The 24,092-nt window shown below is 43.8% G+C and overlaps 2 protein-coding genes across 2 annotated transcripts in view; both read right to left on the bottom strand.

Moving 5' to 3' along the window:
• The window catches only part of FOXO1 (forkhead box O1), a 65,334-nt gene that overhangs the window by 2,572 nt on the left and 38,670 nt on the right, over positions 1-24,092 (bottom strand). Inside the window, exon 2 of the mRNA XM_040426083.1 lies at positions 4,520-5,843. Within this exon, the coding sequence (XP_040282017.1) occupies positions 4,536-5,843 (1,308 nt within the window). The 3' untranslated portion in view covers positions 4,520-4,535. The remainder of the gene's footprint in view (positions 1-4,519; positions 5,844-24,092) is intronic.
• LOC120996272 (lamina-associated polypeptide 2, isoforms alpha/zeta-like) lies at positions 12,759-14,524 on the bottom strand. Its single transcript, XM_040426084.1, has 2 exons — positions 14,100-14,524; positions 12,759-14,022 (listed from the first exon to the last, which is right to left on the bottom strand). The coding sequence occupies exons 1-2, from the start codon at positions 14,154-14,156 to the stop codon at positions 12,850-12,852; spliced, it is 1,230 nt and encodes a 409-aa protein (XP_040282018.1). The 5' UTR covers positions 14,157-14,524; the 3' UTR covers positions 12,759-12,849.

Here is a 24,092-nt window from a genome sequence, read left to right as displayed (position 1 = left end):
CTCCGCATTGCACTGCGGACACATTGTCCTTTGCGGCACAGACCCGGTAGCCCATGAAAGGGATTCCATGCGCTTCCAGGTCTGTGCCTCAACTCTGCAAAAGACAGGACATGTCCTATGTTTCACCGCATTTTGCAGATCCATTGAAATAAATGGGTTCGCACAGCGACGCTGAGTTCACACGGACGGTGGACATGTTTTGTGGACCTACGATTTGCAGTCCGCAATATAAGGATGGAGGCACCACAGTCGTGTGAATGCGGCCTTACCACGAGGCAGGTTTGTATCACTGGAACAAGAGTGATTCGTAGAGTTGTCACTGTTGCATCTTGGCTTATAAAGGAATGCTAAAAAATATAAATAAAGGGAGGAGCACCATAAAACGATCAGGAATCCAGTAGATGAATTGCCTTACATTATTCTGTGGGCTCACAACAGAGAACTCATTTGAATATCTAGCAAGTCTCAAATCGTCGAATATATAAGCAATTCATGGAACTGCAATAAGAGCGGGGGGGGGGGGGGGGGGGGGGGGGGGGGTCACTTGTAAAATAAGAGAATTCTTCTACATACAAAAAAAAAAAAATTCTGTGAAGATGGACAAACCAATAAAAATTATACTTCATCCATCCACAAACCACTTGCGCTTATGTGTTAGATGTGTTACGTTTTATTAGTATTAATGTTTTAATAAATGTTTATATGTAACTGAGTTTTTATTTTTACGTTGTTCCACTTAAAAATCAATAATCGTACCTGTGTAGTGTGTCACTCCACAACATGCACAATCTATGGCATGCGTAGTTCAAAGCTTAAAAGAGGTCGTCCCATGAAAATTATTCTACATTTTCAGAGTAGCACCTGCATATGAATCCTTTTGTTATTGCAGGTCATAAATTTTTTTGTATAAGCACAGAGTTATTCAAGGACATTTTTGTATAGTGCCACTTGCGTCACAGCCAGGGAGAAGGTCAGCTTTTTTTTCTCCTCGGCTGTGACGCTCTCTGCTGCGATGGAGAAGGAGATGCCCCTTGAGAAACCCGGCCGTCTCCACCTCCCTGTACCGATGCTGTCAATTAGTATACAGGGCGGCATAAGAGAACGGGGCGCACAGCGGGGGAACAGAGCAGCCGAAGCACCCCGACATCTCAAAGCCCTACACGGCCAGGTACTAATACTGGAATGTTAGGACCAGTGAAAGGTCCTCTTTAATCATGGGATAGCCCCTTTTAAAGTGAAGCTGTCATATTGTACATATGGTCCTATTAGCAGGCAACATATTATATACATGATATACAGTATATTTAAGAGAAAACACTCATCATAACTAGAATTTTATTCCTTTTCAGTTTATTTTTAGTGTAGGAACAGTGGTGGTAAAGTATATAATAAAAATGTTTTATTAGGAAAAGGTGTTTCTTTGTACTAGAAAATAGAGCCTTGCTAAGAAGATTCTTACACCCTAAGGGTGCATTCACACATCCGTATTTCTGGGTGCTCATCCGTTCGCAATTTTGCGGAACGGGTGCAGACCCCTTCATTTCAATGGGGCCGCAAAACACGGTGTGCTGTCCGCATCAGTTGTTCGGTGGCCCGCAAAAAATATAGAGCATGTCCTATTCTTGTCCTCAAAAATAGGTATTTCTATATAGGGCCTAACTGAGCATTGCTAATGAGAGTCTGTCTTCAATCTGAAGATGCCTGTGTGAAACATACAGAGGCTTCCAGCCACGTTCCTGTCACCACTCCAGTCCCTGTCTATGTATATGGGCCCTAACCATCACTGCCCATCGCCCTGCCTCTGCGACTTGTTAGGCCTCTTTCACACGGCCGTTTTTTTTTCCCGTTTACTGGCCGTTTTTTGCGGTCCGTATACGGTCCGTATACGGAGCCATTGATTTCAATGGGTCCGCAAAAAAAACGGAATGTACTCCGTATGCATTCCGTTTCCGTTTTTCCGTTCCGTTTTAACATAGAACATGTCCTATATTTGGCCGCAAATCACGTTCCGTGGCTCCATTAAAGTCTATGGGTCCGCAAAAAAACGGAATGCATACGGAAGTGCATCCGTATGTCTTCCGTATCCGTTCCGTTTTTTGCGGATCCATCTATTGAAAATGTTATGCCCAGCCCAATTTTTTCTATGAAATAACTGTATACTGTATTTGCCATACGGAAAAACGGAACGGAAAAACGGAATGGAAACGGAAACAAAACGGAAACAAAAAACGGAACAACGGATCCGTTTAAAACGGATCGCAAAACACTGAAAAAGCCATACGGTCGTGTGCAATAGGCCTTACACACAAGCGTCTTCAGCACTTAGCAGAACACTGAAGACAGACTCTCCTTAGCAATGATCAGTTAGAGATTTGCCTAGAAGACTCTTTACACCCGCTTTTATAGTACAATGAAACATCTTTCCCTAATAAAGTATATTAAATAAATGTTTGACACCACTGTCCCTACACCATATTAAAAATAAACTGAAAAGACACTAAGCCCCTGCTATTTCTATGCTTAGGAGTCCGTTGGGCTACCCAGACCTCTAAGCATAGAAAGAGTAGGGATTTAAATGAATAAAATTCAAGCTATATAATGTTATGGGAAAAGATTCAGTATATCAACCTGCTCATATCCTGCTCAGTAACAGACTGCATTCAATGTGACAGGATCGCTTTAAAGGGGGTCTCCTGAAATTAAGAAAAAGTAATATTTAAGTATTTTCATTATTATAAATATATTCCTAAACATCTTTCATTAGTTATATTGGCTCGTATTGTCAGGAGAGCAATCAGGGGGAATAAAATGGCTGCCGTCCTATTACTACACACAAAGCCTGCCCTAATCACACAGGAGAACAAGTTACTTCAGAAAACTAAGCTAAAGAGCTGCCTCATCCTCCTCTCTGCTCTTCTTGTCAGGGATGAATACAGCTGAATCTCGGTAGAAATGGAGTTCATGAGGAAACATGAGGTACAAAGAGGAGGGTGGGGATGTGGCTGATGTGCAGCAGCTCTTGTATGCAGTCTCCATTACCACAGCACCACATTACCACAGTCTGTTCGGTCCGTCTTCTCTTTACTTCATGTCTCCTCATGAACTCCATTCCTACAGACACTCAGCTGAAGATCTTATCGGCTGTGTTCAGGATCATAATCTCTGACAAGCAAAGCAGAGAAGGGTGAGGCAGTTCTTTATCTCCATGTTCTGAAGTAATTTGTCCTCCTGTGTGATTAGGACAGGTTGTGTGTGTACTAATAGGACAGCAGTCATTTACATTTTCCTAATGATTGCTCCCCAGACAAAATGAGCCATTATAACTAATGAAAGGTATTTGGGAATATATTAATAATAATGTATATTGTCATTTTCCTACTTTCCGAAGAACCCCTTTAAGTGTGAGAGGGAGACAAATTCCATAACTGTGGAGCCCGAAATCTGCTGCCAAGGATGTCTCAAAGAGGAAGTCCTGGCTTAAATAGCTGCCATGCGATAGCACACTGGCTGTCGACGAGTTTCCCCAGCATTAACAGCTGAGGTTGTCTACACAAGCAGGCTGCTTGAAAAGCAATAAAACCATATTTTAGAAATTTTACTACAAAATCTGAGAGAATTTAGAGATTGTGGAAAGCAAATGTTACATACAACACATTTTTACCAGACCTCTGAATACACACAGATGTATTAGAGACGGGATGATTAAACATGTTAGGCTACTTTCACACTGGCGTTTCTGGGTCCGCTTTTGAGATCCGTTTCAGGGCTCTCACAAGCGGCCCAAAACGGATCAGTTTAGCCCTAATGCATTCTGAATAGATAAGGATCCGTTCAGAATGCATCAGTTTGGCTCCATTCCACCTCCATTCCGCTCTGGAGGCGGACACTAAAACGCTGCTTGCGATGCAGAGCCAAACGGATCCGTCCTGACTTACAATGTAAGTCAATGGGGACGGATCAGTTTTCACTGACACAATATGGTGCAATTGTAAACGGATACGTCGTCCCCCATTGACTTTCAATGTAAGTCAGGACGGATCCGTTTGACTTACTTAGATTTTTTTTTTTTTTTTACAGAGTAATGCAAACGGATCCGTTCTGAACGGATACCAGCGTTTGCATTATAGGTGCTGATCCGTCTGTGCAGACACCAGACGGATCCGCACCTAAACGCAGGTGTGAAAGTAGCCTTATAAGGTTACGTCTACACTGCGATTTTGGCACACAAACCAAAAGATCGCAGTGTAGTTTGGCTGCCATAGGAATGAATAAGGTTGCAGTGCAACTTGCACATTGGCTGTGACTGCAACACGCAAAAAAAAAATCCAACACTGCTGGATTCTTTGTGATTCACGAGTTGCAGCAAACACGCGAGTTGCAGTGCGACCTCATTCTTTCCTATGGCACCCTGCCACACTTGGGTGCGACACGGACGCATGACATCTGTCGCGCCCAAAATAGCCGTGCAGACATACCCAAATACACAAGTTTAATACTGCTATATAGACGTGTCACATACTTGCAACTTTTTGTCTCTATCCTGATACCCAGCTGTGTGTGGTGGTTGTGACACTGTGAGGAAAGCTTTGGTTTGATAATAGGCTATCAAAGTTAAAATCTGCTTCTCCATCTTCCATGAGGTCATTCCGAATAATGGACTCCATGTCACAGTCCAAGCGTTCAACGAACATGTCATCCAAGTCACTAGGCAGCATCTCCTGGTGGATGGAGACTATGCCAACTCTGCCATAGCCATTACAGCTGTTTGTAGGGTAAGAACCCATGCCGGACATGTGAAGAGGCTGAGTCATAGGCACTTGTAATGAACTTTTCACGGTTGACAGGCGGCTAATGGCATTGTGAGTCATGGTACTCCCAGTATGGGGCAAGGCACGACCATTCATGGAGGTCTGCTGAGTATGTTGTTGATGTGCATGGGAAATGGTGTTCATTTTGCTGTGGGGTTGCTGGGTGCCATATGCAGGCATTCCAGAATTAGACGCCATCAGCACATTCTGACTCAGAACCCTACTGTTGCCTTGGGAAACCACAGACTCCGAGGCCAGCAAATCATTATGTGGCGGGGCATCTGTGGTAAGCAGTTCCTTTAGAAGTCCAGCTGGAACATTGTATGGGCCTACAACCCTATAGGCAGATTTACTGTCTGGAACACTTTGCATAGACATCTGTGATATGGAGTTCATGCCAGGTTGAGCATAGGTATATTTTCTGTACTCGGGATCTGGTGATCCCATACTGGTGTCTGGTGAAGTAAATAAATAACCAGACTGCTGCTGCATCATCGAGGCCGGTGAGGACTGTGTAGAAACGGTCAATGAGGTGTTTGGAGATAACAGGTTGAGATTGTCTAGAAGATTCTCCATATTCTCAGAGTTTCCAATCTCTGACAGACTTGGCAAAGTAGATGCCAGTTTGGTAGATGAAGGCGGATATACAAGACCGTGTACATCGGCATCACCAAGATCTTCTTCCTCTGGCATGATGGAGCTCGCATTGGAACCGGTTCTTGGACGAAACGTGTTCCAGGCTTCAAAGTCATCATTGCTGTGTGAGCTAGGGCTTCCCGGCCACTTAGGGAACTGTGATCCGGGGCTATCAGCGCTGCCTTCTTGGCCTGACTGTAGGGAGGCTTTTTTCTTGGCAGCTCTTCCTCTGCTTTTTGCAAACTTGCTGTTATTATCCATAGAGGCAGCTCGTCTTCTTGGGGATTTACCATTCTTTCCACCTTCTGGATTTAGGATCCACCATGAACTTTTACCAGTTCCCTCATTCTGTACCCGCACAAATTTGCTATGAAGAGACAGGTTATGGCGTATTGAATTCTGAAAAACATAAACCACATAAATAATCAATATATCATTGTGTATAAGCACACCAATGAGTAATATCACAGCACTGTTCCACAAGAACTCTTGTAAAAGACTGTGTAATATTAAACAGGTTGATACATATGGGACATTGAGGTGGGACCCGCACCTATCTCCAGAACCTGAGTGCTCTCGGCTGTTTCCCGGAAGTCCCATAGGGGCGAAAGGAGAGTGCACCATGCAAGTGGGGCCACCGCTCCATTAACCACTATGGGGCTGTCAGAAATAGCCTAGTTGGCATTCTGCTATTTATTTTTAATTTTTAATTTTTTTTTTTTAACTCCAGTAGCAATGAACGGAGGGTGGTCATAGATGTGTGACTGCACTAAGTTCACTTCATATCCTAGTAATATGCCATCAATGTCCCAGATGGGCCAACCTTTTTATAGGCCATGTACACCTTTGGGGGCAATTTTGTATTATTATTATTATTGCATTGTACTCATTTTGAGCTAAAAATAAAAAAAAAATATTAATTGGTCTTTATTACAAATATGTAACCCTTTTTCTGTACAGGGCTGAGATGCTCTAGTAGAGGGACCTGAATTTTCTCTCTGCTCCGTCAGCCAGCTAATCTGAAGGATCCTTAGCTCTGTTCTCTGAATATACACTCATTATAGCTCACTTCTTATCTTACTGATAATAATGTGGCTTAAATAAATGTTTATGACCTCTTTGTAAAGATAATGTTTATTAGATGACCTGCACAAAGTGAAAAGTAAAAAGTACGAACCGTTAACCCTTTGTGACAGAATAGCTCAATATTTTTTTTTAAATAAAGACCAATTGAAAAAAAAATTTTAAGCCCAAAATGAGTAACATGCAATTATTAAAAAAAAAATTGCCTCCGAAGGTGTACATAGCCTTTAAGATGTCAATTCACCTCTGCTTATGTGTGCAAATACTATTTACCTTTAGTCTTACAGAACTATTAAAGTCTCTAACATAACCACTTTATACAACTAATGGAACACAACACATCCCAAAAAGTATTTGCAAAACTACCCCCCAAAAAATTTCTGTGTTTTAATGTGCAGCATGGATATTGGGACATCAACTTATTTCATGGCATGGAAAGATTTGTGGGATGATGGAAAAACTTATAGGAGGAATCTAATACATCCTGCACTCCAGAATTATGGCTTCAAAAAGGTCACATCTTGGGCTTATTTGCAACCTGCAAATGTTTGTATTTTAGGGTCCATTCAGACATCCGTAGTGCATTGCGGATCTGCAATACACCCAGCTGGCACCCCTTAGAACTGCCTATTCTTGTCCGCAATTGCATAGTGTGCTCTCCGCATTCATTCCTTCTCTATAGAGAATGAACGGGTCCGCACCCGATCCGCAATTTGCGAAACGGATGCGGACCCATTATACGGAGATGTGAACGGAGCCTTACACCTCACACTCCAACTTTAAAAAATAGGCGACAAAATGGACGTGGGGAGCTATGTTAATTAGTGGCACTCTAGATTTCTTAGTTAGTTATATTCCAGAACTTTTTAAAAGGTTGCAAAGTCACAAACTCTCTCCAGTAGCGGGGAGTAAAACAACTGGAGTAGGATTTCTAGAAAAAAAAAAGTCTTAGATTTAATAAAGACTAGAAAGCTTGGGTTAAGGATGGGGCAACTGGTTTCAGTTTAAAAAAATAAATAAAAAAAAAGTGCTAATGAGACAATGGGATGGGGAAACGTAATACCTTTAATTAAAGGTACCATACTACTTCATAGATAAACTGAGCCACTGCTACATATGGTGCATTTCTACTCCACATCCAGAAAACCCCACGTGCGGCCAGGTTATACTCCACCTCCTAAATCAGAATTAATACTACAAGGACATCTGGGGTCACACTCACTCTGCAGCCAAAAAATAAAAATATTTTGGAGGGGGGGAAAGCTAAATTTCCTAACAGGAAAGAGTCTGCTTGGCTCATTATACAAATTCCTGTTTTCACGCAGAGCCAGCAGGTTATTGAAAATATTCAATGTTTTACTTGATTGGAACATACATACAACCGGTACCATACAAAAATATTCTACATACATTCAAACGGAGCGCTGGTTGTACATTCACTTCAAAGGGAACATTGGTGGGGTCCGGCAGCTAAAGATCCTGGCTAATGGCCTGAATAAATGGTTTTCTAATGAGATAGCTGGCAAACTCATCGTGGAAAAAAAAAGCGTCCGCTCTTAGAGGTCCCAGAGGGATGCGAATGCTCAGACAGACACCAGGTCACCAGTTTATTAACATAAGAGACGCAAGTGCACATCAATATGTACTCTGTGCTGCAGTCAGCGTCCCCCACTATCATACAACCTTTAGGACTACTAGCAACACTATAGCCATTAAACTAATTCTGAAGAGCTAAACTGTAAGGCTGGGTTCAGACCTGAGCGTCTTTGATATGCGCGTTTAACGCGCGTTTTTGACGCGCGTTTTTTGCAATAGTAAACGCGCGTTTGACGCGCGTTTGTGTGATTGACTGCAATGTCCTATGGCCACAAACGCGCTGTAAAACGCCCCAAAGAAGCTCAAGTACTTGTTTGAGCGTAGGGCATTTTACAGCGCATTTTTCAGCGCTGTAAAACGCTCAAGTGAGAACCAGGGCCATAGGGAAGCATTGGTTTTCATGTGTTGAGCGTTTTACAGCGCGTTTGAACGCGCTGTAAAACGCTCAAGTGTGAACCCAGCCTAAGACTGCATCTCGGCCTGAAGACCCAAAGTACTCCAAGGCCCCAAGCAGTAAAACTGACCAGTGACGACTGCTAGAAGCTTAAATCAGCCAAGGATAAAACACGTGCGTGTACGAATATGACGATCTGTCCCATGGAATGCATCAAATAGCCTTTGCAGATTTAAAAAGGGTCTCCTGCCCTATAGGAAATCCAATAAGCAGCAATTTACAAGAAATGTTCGGGCTTTTAAGGCAGGGTGTCATATAGCGGTGCGTGCTGTTTATTGTTAAACGATAATGGTTACAATTTGAAAACCGCACAGACACGCGTAACAGTGCAGATTTTGGGCCGCTAGGAGGGACGTAGGGTTTCACATAGTGTGGAGAATTTATAAAGCCATGTACTCCAGAATTTTGGCTTCAAACACCTCCAAACTTGGGCTTTTTGCAACTTTTATGGATTATCTGCATGAAAGTTTTGCAATATTTAGCATTTTTACACTACTCGCTTCAGTTTTGATAAGCAGAAAATGGGGGTGATTAGCCTGCTGAGCTGATTAACTTCAACAGAGACTTTTAAAAAAGTCTCAAAAACTGCCCCAATCTTACTCCAATACAGGAGTGGCATAGAAAGTGGAGGAACATCTCAAGACAGAAGTGTTCAACTTAAAAGATACACCAAACATCGTGCGACGTTTAATAAATTTGGAGCAAAATACGGCAACACAGACTCCAGGAAAACAGACCTTAAGGGTCCATTCACACGTCTGCAACTTGGGTCCGGATCAGTTTCGCAATTTTGTGGAATGGGTGCGGACCCATTCATTTTCAATGGGGCAGGAACGGTTGTGGACAGCACACTATGTGCTGTCTGCATCCACACTTCCGGATCCGCAATTCCGTTCCCCCCCAAAAAAATAGAACATGTCCTGTCCTTGTCCGGAACTGCGGGCAAGAAAAGAGTATTACACTCACCGGTAATCCGGTTTCCTGGAAGTCTCCATGACACCAAGTCCTGAGATTGACTTCCTTCTGATTGGACAGGAAAAACACAGAGAGGTTAAAACCCCCACCCCCTCCTCACATCACCAGTGTATTTTAACGAAGAACCCCAGGATGAAAGGATAATAGCTAATAGCAGAAAAAAAGGGTGGGATATATGTGGTGTCATGGAGACTTCCAGGAAACCGGATTACCGGTGAGTGTAATACTCTTTTCCCCAGTCGTCTCCATGACACCAAGTCCTGAGACAATATCAAAGATACAATTAGGGGGGGACAACTGCCGACAGGACCTTACGTCCAAATCTTAGGTCGTCATTAGCGGCTACATCTAGTCTGTAGTGCTTAGTGAAAGTATGAACTCTTTTCCATGTTGCTGCCCTGCAAATCTGTTGTAAGGAGGCTGAGGCTTTTTCCGCCCAGGAGGCAGCCATGCCTCTCGTAGAATGTGCTTTTAGGGAAGCAGGGACGTCTTTTCCCTAAGCTTTATATGCTTCGGAGATTGCCATCTTAATCCATCTGGAGATGGAACTTTTTGCCGCTTTCTTCCCTTTGTTAGGACCTGAAAATTGGACAAACAGATTTTTGTCTTTTCTCCAAAGGCTGGTAGCTTCCAGGTACTTTAAGACCGCTCTCCGGACATCTAATGTGTGGTAAGTGATTTCTTGATCGTTTTTTCGGATCGTCACAGAACGAGGGGAGAACAATGTCCTGAGACCTATGGAAGGTCGAGACTACCTTGGGGAGGAAAGTCGGATCTAATTTGAAAATTAATTTGTCCTCAAATATTGCAAGGAATGGTTCTTGGATGGACAAGGCCTGCAGCTCACAGACCCTTCTGGCTGAGGTTATTGCCACCAGAAAAATCGTTTTAATGGTAAGCCATCTGATGTGGATAGAGTCCAGAGGTTCGAATGGATCGGAGGTTAGACCCCCTAGTACCGTATTAAGGTTCCATGGTGGCACCATGTTTCTAATTGTAGGTCTGATCCTATCTGCCGCCTTAAGGAATCTGGATATCCAGGGATGTTCCGTTAGCTTGGTATTATATAGTGCTCCTAAAGCCGATACCTGGACCCTAAGGGTATTGGGGGATAGACCTAAATCTAGCCCTTCTTGAAGAAAATCCAGGATTAGTGAGATGTTGGCTCTAAACTGGTTGAAGGAGGTCCCAGACCAATCAGCAAATTTCTTCCATATTTTTTGGTACTTGTCGTTGGTACTCTGTTTCCTGCTAAGGAGTAAGGTGTTCACTACTTTTTTTGATAGACCAAAGTTTAATAAGTTGGATTCTTCAGAATCCAGGCTGTTAACTTTAGTATTTTCAGGTCTGGGTGAGAAATGGGCCCCTGACTTAGAAGGTCCGGCCTCTGAGGTAGAAGGAGAGGAGCTTCCACGCTGAGGGCTTTCAAGAGGGAGAACCAACTTCTCTTGGGCCAGAAGGGGGTTATCAGGATTAGTGTACACTTTTCTTTTAGGAACTTCTGTAACACTCTGGGGATAAGCGGAAATGGGGGGAAGGCGTAGACTAAGTTTGTTGTCCAACTCTGGTTGAGGGCGTCTACTGCCCGAGGATGATCCCTGGGGTTGAGGGAGAAGAACTGGTTTAGCTGATGATTTCTCCTGGATGCAAACAGGTCTATCGTCGGCCTGCCCCATTTCTTTGTGATTAAATGGAAGGCTTCTGGAGCTAACATCCATTCCCCTGGGTCTAGTCTGTGCCGGCTTAGGTAATCGGCCTGAATGTTTAAAACTCCCTTCAAATGAACCGCTGAAAGAGATTGAATGTTGCCTTCTGCCCAGGAAAAGATTTTGTTTGCCAGGTTCTGTAGCGGGCGATGCCTTGTGCCTCCCTGGTGTTGGATAAAGGCCACGGCTGTAGCGTTGTCCGAGTAGACTAGGACGTGACGACCCTTTGCCAGCTGACTTGTGTGTTTCAGTGCTTCCCACACTGCCCTCAGCTCCTTGAAATTTGAGGATTGCTGGCTCACGTAATTCCCCCATGTTCCCTGGTAGGAGTTCCCCTGGACGACCGCTCCCCACCCGTGGAGGCTGGCATCTGTTGTGATGACTAGAGGGAGATCTTGTGCCCAGAAAATCCCGTTTTCTAGGTTCGAATTGCTGAGCCACCAAGTTAGTGATTTTTTGGTCTCTGCATCTAAGAATATTTTCCTCTCTAGGGTTAATTGCGATCTGTTCCATTTGTCTAAGATGAATTTCTGGAGTGGTCTTAGATGGAACTGTGCCCAGGCAACTGCTGGAATGCAAGCGGACAGACTCCCTAGTACCTTCATGGCCTGTCTTATTGAACAGAATTTCTCCTTCTTGAACTTCCTCAAAGCTGTCTGAAGTTTTACTATCTTTTGAGGTGGTAGAAAGGATCTTTGGGAGACTGTGTCTAGAGTAATGCCCAGAAAAACTTTCCGTTTGGATGGGATTAAATCCGATTTTTTCCAATTGATGAGCCAACCTAGGCTCTGTAGATGATCCAGGACTAACCCGAGATGGATTCCCATGGTCTCTATGTTGTCCGCCACTACCAGTAGGTCGTCCAGATAGGGGATCACACAAATTGCCTTTTCTCTCAAGGTTGTCAAGGCTTCCGCCATTATTTTGGTAAAAACCCTTGGGGCAGAAGAGATCCCGAAGGGGAGACACCTGAACTGGTAATGCTGAATGTTTCCCTCCAATTCTATTGCGAACCTTAGGAATTCCCTTGATGACCTGTGAATTGGGACGTGATAATAGGCGTCGCTTAAATCTATTGTGGCCATCACTGCATCCTTTTTTAAGAGTTTCACTGCTGACTTCAGGGTCTCCATTTTGAATTTTTGATATCTTACGTATTTGTTTAGATGTTTCAGATTTATAATTACCCTGGATTTCCCGTTTGGTTTCTTTATAATGAAGAGGCGGGAATAGAATCCCAGTCCTGTCTGATTTTTCGGGACGGGCTCTATGGCGTCCAAGGTTAATAGGTTTTTTATGTCGTTTTTTAAGGTCGCAGTTTGAGATGGGGGAAGGGTAGTGATCACATATTTCTGTGGAGGGGAAGAGAGAAGATCTATCAGATAACCCTCTTGTATAATACTTAAGATCCACCGGCTGTTTGTTACATGCTGCCAAGATCTTAGAAAGGAGCTGAGTCTTCCCCCCACTGGTATGGCGTCATTGTTTGTTGTTGGATGAGGAGGCTTCGGCCCGATTTGGGTTGAAGAGGAAGCTTCTCCCCCTGCCTCCCTTCGCATAGCTCCACCTCCCAGTCTTCCCTTTATCTTTTTTATTTTCGGGTTGAAAAAAATCGGTCACGAAAGGGCTGCCTTTTTTGTTTATATCTTTCCTCTGGAAACCCTCTTTTTTTATTTGTCGCGTTGTCTAGGATTTTATCTAGATCTTCTCCGAAAACGTACTGACCGTGGAAGGGGAGTGCGATTAATTTATTTTTAGATGTGATATCTCCTGACCACGCTTTAAGCCATAGTGCCCTTCTCGCTGTATTTGAGAGAACAGCTGTACGGGCGGACAGTTTAACTGATTCAGCAGCTGCGTCTGCTAGAAAGGAGGTTGCCATCTTTAATAGAGGCAAGCTCTCTAGAATTTGATCCCGTGGTGTCTTATTGACCAGATGTATCTCTAGCTGGTCTAGCCAAAGGTTCAGTGTTCTGGCCACACATGTGGAGGCAACGCCCGGTTTGAGAAGGGCCGCCGTAGTCTCCCAGGTCTTTCGCAAGAGACTCTCCGCTTTCCTGTCTAGAGGATCTTTCAATTGTGCTGAGTCTTCAAACGGTAGGGCCGTATGTTTTGCTACCTTGGCCACTGGCGCGTCTACTTTGGGAATGGTCTCCCAATCCGTACAGTCCTCTTGGCTAAAGGGGTAGCGCCTCTTAATTCCTCTTGGGATAAAGGATCCTTTATCCGGTTTTTCCCATTCAGACCTAATTAATTTTTGGACACTATCAGGGACTGGAAAAACGGCCTTCTTCCTTTCACCTAGACCCCCAAAGATTTCTTGCTGGGTAGACCTAGGGGTTTTAGGCATCTCCATCTGAATGGTGGCCCTGATGGCCCTGATAAGTTCATCAATATCTTCAGGATTGAACAGGAAGCGCTTATATTCGCCCTCTTCATCTGAAGATGCCGGGTGTTTTTGGACAGATTCGGAGTCTGAGACCGCCAGCCCCTCAGAGTCGGAATCCAGGATAAGTGATTTAACACTACGGGCGTCCTGAGTGGGGGGAACTTTGGGGGGAGTAGGTTCTCTGGTAGTTAAGGCTAGCTGAACCTCTTCTTTTACCACTTTTCTAATGTCTTCAATTAGACTAGAAGACTCAGACTTGATGACACTGGCAGTACATTCTTTACACAGGGGCTTGGATCCAGTGTTAGACAATCTTTTGCAGCAAATACCACATTTTCTAGTTTTTTTGGCTGCAGAAGCCGAATCCTTTTCTCCCTGAAATGGTAAGGGAGGAAAGGATGAGCAGACTGAACCCACCATACAAGGCATGTACCTGAGAACAGGTTACTCACTGTCCCAGGGTTTGATGCAGGCTCGGTTCCAGAGCCCGGCGTGAGGGGGGTGCTCATCTTGACTCCCGACCGCTTCAGAGATGCTTCACCAAAATATGTGAGCCGCGCTATGCAGGGCGCCGTTACACAGGTCCTGAGCGTTTTTATAGTGTCTCCATGTGCTTCTCATGCTGCAGGACCTGTGGCGCATGTTGATGACGTCAGCGCGCTTAGCTCCGCCCCCGGCGTCTGACGTCATCCGCCTGCCGGCCGGAAGGGACACATCACAGTGCCGATCCGCCGTGTTCCTCCTTCCCTCTGCATCAAGCCCTCCGGGACCGCCGCAGAGGGAATCTTCGCAGGGGCACTACCTATGTGCCCGAGCCCAGGCCTAACCAAACGGAGGAGGGAGAGCTGCACTGCAGATCCGACCTCGGCCCAGATGAAAAAAATAACTCCAGGTGAGCCCAAACGAGCTCCGTGCACCTCTCCTGCTTCCTATCCTGATGGGACAGGAAAAACACTGGTGATGTGAGGAGGGGATGGGGGTTTTAACCTCTCTGTGTTTTTCCTGTCCAATCAGAAGGAAGTCAATCTCAGGACTTGGTGTCATGGAGACGACTGGGGAAAAGGCATTTTCTATTATAGTGCCGGCGCCGCGAAATGAGGAACGCACATTGCCGGTGTCCTACGGAAGTCTGAATGGACCCTAATTCTTCATAAGGGGAGTTTTTAGTGTATTTTGAAACTTATATTCAAAAAGACTTACCCATCAACTGTATAAATAAGTAATATACAAGGCATCAAACCACGAACCAGAGCCCACCAAGTGTCCACCTCAGACTGCATGCATGGAGATGCTGGAGCATAAGGCTCACGTTCCCAGTACGGGATTCTCCATGACATTTGCTACAGTCAGGGAAGTACACGGGTGGCTTCGTGGTCGTGTGATCCCGGCCCTCTGTAAAAACACATTTGCTGACAGATATGTAGTATCAGCATATTTCCATACAGGGTGGGCAGACAATTTCACTGGCAAATACGGTCAGGCCTGACAGACTAAGTCAGAGTATCTGAGGTGTCAGACATGCATGCAGCTACTGGGAAAAGGGCATCTTGGGTGCAGTAGCATTTCGTGCTCAGAGCTTGGCTGGTCCTGGCAGAATTACGCTCAGGAATGTGTGAAAGAGCTAAAAAGAAAGAAGAAATATATATACATGTTTTACACGAAATGAATAGAGCCTTCAGCTTGTGAGGCTAAATCCAGCAGCCTTCGCGTTCACCCTTTACGACTACACCTTCCAGATGTAGCAGAGCTACGGCTGCGAGTTTTTTTTTTTTGTGCGCCGGCGCAATAATGAAAAATTAAGATCCAGGATATAGCTGCAGTCCTATACAAATCCACAAGTAAGTCATTGTGATAAAAATGAGGTGCGCATTCACGTATGACCGCCATGATGGTGTAGTATGGTGAAGGGAAACTTATGGGGCCCATCTGGCACCCAGTGGACGTACCTAAACTGGATAGAGGAACACCGAATGCAATGGATGCTGGAAAGTGCTAAAAAAAACAAAAAAATACAAACTGATTAAGTGCAACCTGACAAACTCCGGGCTACTAAACCTGTAGATTGCACCAGATAAGAAGAATAGTCCTATTATTGTGGCAGGTACCCTCAGGCATTTCAGAAAGGATTATATAACAGACTTTCCAATCTTCCCTCTCTGCGTGACCCTTACGCCTCTTTCACACACGCGATACGGATTGCGTCAGGATCTGTTCAGGGAAAAACTAATGGTTCCGTACACACGTTCAATCAGCTCTGCGATTTGTTTTCTTCCCTCCAGATTGTATCCGGATTGCATGCGTTTTTCACACATGTGAAGAAAAACTGAAGGATAACAATCTCCATCTCATCAACCATCAGTGGAAAACACATTGCATTCAGATACCTTCCGTTTTTCATGCCCCATTCACTTCTATGGAGCCAGAGCTGCACAAAAAATGCTCAATATAGAATGTGCTGCGATTTCTCCTGAATGCAGAGGCGATACGGGAAAAAACAGACCTACAGAAACGAATGGGTCAGGATTCAGTCCGGATGCTATGCGCTCGCTACACGTATTGCATCTGGGCTGAAAACTCGTTTGTGTGAAAGAGGCCATAGGTTTAGACAACGATCAGTATACAACTGCCTCACATAACCAGGAGCGCACAAAACACAGTAATATATAGTTTTACCTACAATCATGAACGACCTTGGCCGAGCTTAAAGTCCCGCTCGTAAGCGCAGCCTCCCTCACCAGGCCACCCATTCACCTTTGCTACACTTCAAACACGGAGGCCTGTGCCACCCACTCCTGTATTCTGTACTGTATCCTCTACCCTAGTGACCGTCACATCAGCAGTAAACATGGCAATTCACTTGACTGAGACTGAAACATCTCGTAAGTATTGAGATAAGAATTTGAGATCCTTCTCACGGGTAAGGGCTCATGCACACGGCCATAGACATTTTAGTGGTCCCCAAATTGCAGATCCGCAAAACACGGATACCAGCTGTGTGTGTGTTCCGCATTTTGCGGAATGGAACATCCAGCCCGCTATAGAGCTGTCCTATCCTTGTCTATAATACGCACAAGAATAGGACATGTTGTATTTTCTTTGCGGGGCTGCGGAATGGACATACGGATGCAGACAGCACACTGTGTGCTTTCCAGACCTTCTGCAGCCCCATTGAAGTGAATGGGTCCACATCTGACCAGCAAAAACATGCTGACAAAAGGCACGGCCAAGATCAAATGCAGACAAAAGCCACGGTCGTGTGCATGAGGCCTAACAGTGGGAAACATATCCTGAAAGCCAAAACTTCGTTGCGCCTGAAACAGCAGTGAGGGTCACGCAGGAAATCCCTCCATCACAGGAAGCTGCAAACGTCTCAAGAAAGCGGCCAAAGCCAGCGAAGAATAGACAGAGGGAGGCAAAACAACCAGGACCATCTGGATAACCATCAAGCCCATCAACAGAATGCGGTCATCATTTTCCATTCCACACACTTATTACGTTCATGTTGTAATTCAGCCATGTTGGTATTTGCATCTTTTTTCAGTTTTTGATATCTTGGACCAGATGTATATAGAATTGCAGGAGGCAATATACAATCAGCTTATTTTCAGGGGACCCTCCTAATGAAACGTCTTTGCCCAAAGCACACAATACTATGATGCTCCTATTTTTTCCAATAGATTGACAAAGCATAGTCGAGCGTTATAAGGGCATCTGAGTCGGAGGCTCAGTTCAAAGCCTCCGACACAAGGTTCAAAGATAGAAGAGAAAAAAAGTCCTGCAAGCAAAAAACGATCTCCCTAATGGCAACCAAACCGATCCCATTAAAGTAAATTGGATCTGCTTGGCTCCGTTCCTGTCAGTTATGTGCCACTTCCATTACTTTCATGGTTCTGTTCCTATACGGAGCAGAACTATAGAAAGAATAGCGCTATATGTAAACATGTCCTAAAATGTATTCCATTTATGATACATTTTCAGTTTCAATGCTTCTATATTAAACTGACTAGGATTTAGCTTTTCGATTTTTCCATAAATCAATAGTATAAGAAAACCATATATAAACTTGTGGACAACTTCTTGCTTCCCCCCACCTTCTGAAGTGATCACTCAAACTGAAATCATGTATACAAAAGTCATACAGAAGGAACAGGTTACAGCTGCAGCCCACAGAGGTCTATGGAGAGGCGAAAAGTGAGCTGCTTGAGGGAGAATGAGGCAGAAACACACAGACACTGCTGCAAGCTAAAGTGTTTTGTCTCACCCCAGTGCTGAATTCACATCTACCTTGTGCAGCTCCCGTGTCTGAAGGCGTGCTTCAGAGAGAAGGGGAGAAGGATCTCCTCTTCTCTGTGTGCTGTATATGGGGGACATCAGAGTATATAGTCTTTACTAAAGACCATCTACTCTGATGTCTCCCATATACACCAGACAGAAGGAGATCCTTCTCCCCTACTTTCTGTAGCACGCCTTCAGACACAGAGATGGAGCCTAAAGAGTACAAAACTGTGATCAATACAGAACACAAGTCATAAGGCCAGGGTCAGATCTCATGTTATTCCTCTACAGCTTAAAAAAGTAACCTAAAACAGGTACACTTTTGATAATTTTATGGAATGATGTTCCTTTAACAGTGAAAGTGCTGAAATTTTGCTTTGTTCGTGCTGTTGAAACTCTGCCCCCGATCCGAGACTTCAGGGAATACTACTGTGTACATAGCAATCTATATAGCGTAGAGCCAAAAATAGTTATTCTAGGTAAGTACTCTGAAACATATGTCCAACTTACATAACCAAATACATGAAAATTTTTGCCACACCAATATTTTTGCTTTGAAAGCCTCGTTTACTCCGTCCAACATTTCTACGTAATCATCCTGGAAACATGTTTTATATAGCGGAGCACTGAATAACAAACCACAAGAAATATAACCACATCATTGGAAACTAAACTTCTGAATATCAAACTACAACATGTATTTAACCACAATAACCAAAAGGTTGCCGTCCTCTCTCTCACACCAAGTCATATACCAGGAGTCAGGGAAGCAGAGATGAGGAGTTCCTTGATTGGGGAGGGAGAAGGCTCGTCCCCTAGAGCCGCTTTAGCCGCCTGGTCTGTGCCTTAAAAAAATAAAAATAAATAACAGTGCAAAAACTTTCTGCAAGTGGAATGAGAGAGGTCAGTCATTTACTACTGAAAACTATATCCACCTGTGGAATATTTTTTTTTTTAATGGCACTAATGCAAATAGTCTTGATCATAAATTTTCCTATGGTTTTGTGTCTACAACATTAATGCAAATGTATGCATCTCCATGGTAACAGACTGCAAACAAACCATGTGTAGTCTGATCCTGTAGTTATGCTTTCTTGCTAACCTAGCAAGTGTGTGTTAGCAAAATGTAGGAAACAGACTGCAGAATCCAACAGCAAACACATATCGTTTATTACTATGAAGACACATCAGTCTGATAGGAGTTGTAAACACAAAACCATAGGCGATTTATGATAAATACCAGTAGAGTATTCAGACAATGGATAAGAAAAAGCCAAGTACACGTTCCCATCTGTAAAGTCCATGACAATCACAGCAATATGTTAAAAGTCTGCACTACAACAAATGTACTTCAAAGACATAAAATGACAAAGTATGATGTGAACACACCAAGCGACGGCGCTGTAGATACCGGCAAGAATAAACACAAGTCATCGATTTTCTGTCTCCTTCACAGTCTTATTTTCTGGTGTTTTAAAGTGCATGAAAAATCCATTTTTAGAACCAGTGTTTTATAACATCCAGTTTTTATAGCATTTTCATGGATTTTTACAGCTTCGTTTAGAGATGACTTTTTGGCACGAGTTTTTTGTGCCATTTGTCACAGTACTAATAATGTGGTTCAAAGAGACCTCTTTGAATCAATTGATTTGTAGTGCTAAAAAAAACACGACAAAAGCTGTATTGCAATTTAACACAGTGGTGCACAATTACAAAAGTTTTACACCAGCTTTTTAGGGCACAAAAGTCACAAAATTTTGTGCAACCAGCATGCCGAAATTAGGTCAGGGTTAAAAAAAATAAATAATATATAACAATTTTCATCCCATTTTAGGCTACTTTCCCACTAGCGGCAGCCTTCTCCTGCAGGCTGTTCCAGCGGGTGAACAGCCTGCTGGATCTGTGCTGATGCTAGTGCACGCGTGCCGCTGGAGGTCTGCTTCAGCCCCATTGACTATAATGGGGCAGCAGGGCAAACATGCCGAGAGGCGGCCGGAATAAAACTAAGACAAGAATGAAAGAAAACCGGCACTCCCAAAAATCTTTGCTGGTGATAGATTTATTGGTCACTCATATGACGTGCGGCGTTTCGGCTGCTGCTCACTTCTTGTTTGAAAAAGGCACCTGTGAGTGCCAAAATGCCGCACGTCATATGAGTGACCAATACATCTTAACCAGCAAAGATTTTTGGGAGTGCCGGTTTTCTGATTACGTCCACACAAACCGAGCACCCCTCAACCAGTACGCTGTACCGCCTGACTTCATTACACAGTAAAACTAAGACATGCCCAGTAATGGTGACGGTTCTGTCCGGTTTCCGTTATGCAAGAGAGGACTCCAGCATAACGGAAATCGGACGGATCCGTTATGCAGGCCATAGACTTCTATTATAACGGAATGAATAACGGAAAGCCTCTAAAGGCATTCAGTTATGGTCCGTGGTAACGGAATCCATAACGCAATTCCGTAAATACCACAACACGAACCGAAAACGAATTGAAAAATAAGAAATTTGCTTATACCTTGCTATCATTATCACTTACTGGATAACATTCAATAAACTCCCCCTAGTGTATGAATTGCATTTTATATTTCACTATAGACTATACAGTAACATCTACCAGTCTACTGTTGGCAAAGTAGAAAAAGTCATGAAAAACGCTGTATGCGATACCAGCTGTAACATGTTCAATTCTACAAAAATAAGTCGAGACACAACTAAACTTCCCCAGGACGGCACTTTTGTGGCCATTTCCATCGTATGGCAGTGCAGTGTCATAGCGTTCTCGGCACAGTCCACAGCTGCCACACTTTACCAAGTTCATTCATCCTTGGACAGCTGACAAACACTGCCAGCGGTCACTCATGTATGACCAGACAAATGACATAAAAATACATCTGCAGGTGTAGACGAGCGACCGTTGTAAACAGGAACAAAAACTTCAGACTGACAAGGAAGAGACATCCCGCTCACTAAGAAAAAGCTCATCCAGCTCAATATTGTGTCAAAGGGAAATCTGCTTTCATTTTACGTTGGTAAAACGTTTCGACTCAAAAACATATTACAAAACTGTCCCTGCACAAAGTCCAGAACGCGATAGATAACTCAAATAAGGTTATTTCCCTGACCTTAAAACGGCAGGGGCCAGAGAGCGGGTGTTTGGGGGACAAGGCCAAAAGTCATCTACAAGTAAAAACATTGGAAAGGCATCAATCGGAAACCTGTGATCTGTGCAAAAGGACAAAACACGCAAAATACAAAACATTACAAGGTACCAGCAGTCTATGTCTGGCTCCAGACTTTGGGAATAAATCCCACGAGTCAGTGTGAAATGGGTTATATGCCTATTTACCGGCAGACTGGCTGGGGCCCTCGCACTTTGCCGTGGTATAAATCTGCAGCATTATGTACAAAACCAGATATTATATCACCGGTCTCCAGGACTTCTTCACTGAAATTCGGGTTAGGTGTTCTATTAATATTTTCCCTTATAACATGGTTATAATGGAAAATAATAGCATTCTATAATACAGAATGCTAAGTATAATGTCAATTGAGGGTTACATCTTCTATCTTCATTCAGCAGGACCTGCGCTGACGTCACCACGTGGTGAGCGCGATTACATCAAAGGTCCTTTTGCAGGTCCTGAAAGAAGAAGAAAGAAGACTATGCTGGCTGTGCGAACAAGATGATGAGGAGAGTTAATTTTTTTAAATTTATTAACCCCTAAAGCCACATTTTACTAAGCATTCTGTATTAAGAATGCTATTATTGTCCCTTTTATAACCATGTTATAAGGAAAAATAATACAGTAATTAGACTTATCAATTTACTTACATCATCTCCTAGAAACCATGCGTGAAAATCGCATCGCATCCACACTTGCTTACGATTTTCACACAGACCCATTCATTTCTATGGGGCCTGCGTTGTGTGAAAAACACAGAATATAGAGCATTCTGTGATTTTCGTGCCACGCACAAGTGATGCGTAAAAATCACCGCTCATCTGAACAGCCCCATTGAAGTCAATGGGTCCGGATTCAGCGCGGGTGCAATGGGTTCACCTTAAGCATTGCACCAGAGCGAAAAACTCGCCCGTGTGGAAGGGGCCTTAATTTTCAAAAATTGCTTCTAAAATTCTAAACCTTTTAACATACTAAAAAAATAAGAGAGATGTATATTCAGCTAAGGAATGCCCGGTTTTCTCTCATTAGCTTCCTGTTAGCATAAACACCAGAACCAGACTTTGAAGTTTCATTCCTCTTAACCTTTGCCCCAGTGGTACAAAGAATGTGGCCTGATCATAGCTGCGTGGCTTGAAAACAAAGCAGAATTTCTGTAATAAGCAGGTATTGTTATATATGAGGCAGAAGACGTGCTGGCGTAACCCTTTCCCGATCACAGGATATTCCTTCTTCAGGACCACTCCGTTACTTATGCTGTTGTGGATGTTCTGCTGGGTCATCTCCAGCTCTGATGGCATTTTTCAATGCATTTAGATGCTAATAAATTTTAGGCCATGGAGATAAAAAAAAAAAAAAAAAAAAAAAAAGCCTTATATGAGTGGGCAGGCAGGGTTTATGAAGTCTTTTTGCCAACAACTATCTGGATGGTTAACCCCCACAACCCTCCTCAGTCTATTCTTACCAGTGTATTTCCAGAAAAAAGTGGTAGTAAAATTGGTTGGTGCTGTCAGCACAGTGACTAATGTGGGGGTAGTTTAGTTGGGCAATTTCTCAGTCAATGGGGGATAATCTGATTTGCTTTTAACTCATACCCTCATTGGGGGAATGGGGGCAGGTCAGAAGTGGTGCAAAAAAATAAATAAAAAAAGTTGTCGATGGCCGATCAGATTGTCTGTTGACGTGAGAGAAAACACAATGGGTGGGCACACAATGTATGGGCACCATCCGCATGCCAGCCGTCTGTGGACCTATGATCCATATCTGACAGTCTGCACCACAAAAAAAAAGTAGTGGAGGCACAGAGAGAAAACCCACAGAAGCACTCTGTAGTACTTCCATGGACTTCCTATCCGTGCCTCTGTTCGGATTGTGGACCCAAGTCGGGCTGTTTGCGGGCAGCAATACGGACATGGACCTGTTACGGTCGTGTGACTGAGGCCTAAGGCTATTTCCACAAATGTAGCCGGGTGTTTTTCGTTTTTGTCCAGCCGGCTCTCTGCATATTTGCCAGATCTCTGCCAGACCGCATTATAGTCAATACGGACCGGCGCGCAAGGGGGCGACAGTATCTGGCAATTCTCTACCGAAATAGCATGCCGGAAGCTCTGTCGCAGATGTGAAACTAGCCTTAACTGATCAATTCAACAGAAACCAAAAAGGTTTCTATATTGAAATACCCACCATAACCAAGGACTAAACCAAAACGGCCATATTCACCCTCGCCTTTTCTTCCAGTTGCCAAGTAAGTGGCCTTAGAAGACTTCTGTTTAGGATGAGGTGAAAGGGATTAATTCCAGTGAAACCCACAGACCGTTTACAATACTACGGCTGACGCCTGTGCAAGCTGGAGATGTTAAGGCCGAAAGGAAGGAAATCGGATGATGTGATTGGCTACTAAAAGGCAGGATATCATTCAGATAACAAAAAGAGAAAGGTCAGCACCGCTACTACCGTATGCTTACAGCGCAGCCAACCCTTCATCCACAATGGAAAAATCCCTTTAGAGAGCAAGCTCCTACAGGCACGCCTCTCTAAGGCCCCTTGCAGACGAGCGATACGGATTAGGTCCGGATGCGTTCCGTTAAAAATGAGCGATTTCGGAAGCAAGTTCATTCAGTTTTGCCTGCGATTGCGTTCAGTTTTTATCACGCACATTGATGCATTTAAAAAACGGAAGGTTTACAAACATCTCTTAGCAACCATCCGTGAAAAAAAACGCATCGCCATTCACTTCTATGAGGCCAGCGTTGGGTGAAAAAAACCCCGCAGAATTTAGAACATGCTGCGATTTTCACGCAACGCACAAGTGATGCGTGAAAAACAACGCCCATTTACACAGACCCATTGAAATGAATGGGTCCGGATTCAGTGCGCGCGGAATACTCGCTCGTGTGAAAGGGGCCTTACAGCCTCCAGCTACAGGGCCATTTCACATGAGAACAAATAGACACTAAAAACCTATGGAGCACTGAACACAAAAC

The sequence above is a fragment of the Bufo bufo genome, chromosome 3 (genome assembly GCF_905171765.1).
Source record: "Bufo bufo chromosome 3, aBufBuf1.1, whole genome shotgun sequence".
Classification (NCBI taxonomy): Eukaryota; Metazoa; Chordata; class Amphibia; order Anura; family Bufonidae; genus Bufo; species Bufo bufo.
This window is presented reverse-complemented; position numbering and strand designations above follow the sequence as displayed.

Coding starts and splice junctions, on each gene's coding strand:
- LOC120996272 (XM_040426084.1), bottom strand. CDS start 14,156: ATGAGCACCCCCCTCACGCCGGGCTCTGGAACCGAGCCTGCATCAAAC. Junction 14,023..14,099: donor CTGCATCAAACCCTGGGACA/GTGAGTAACCTG, acceptor TTACCATTTCAG/GGAGAAAAGGATTCGGCTTC.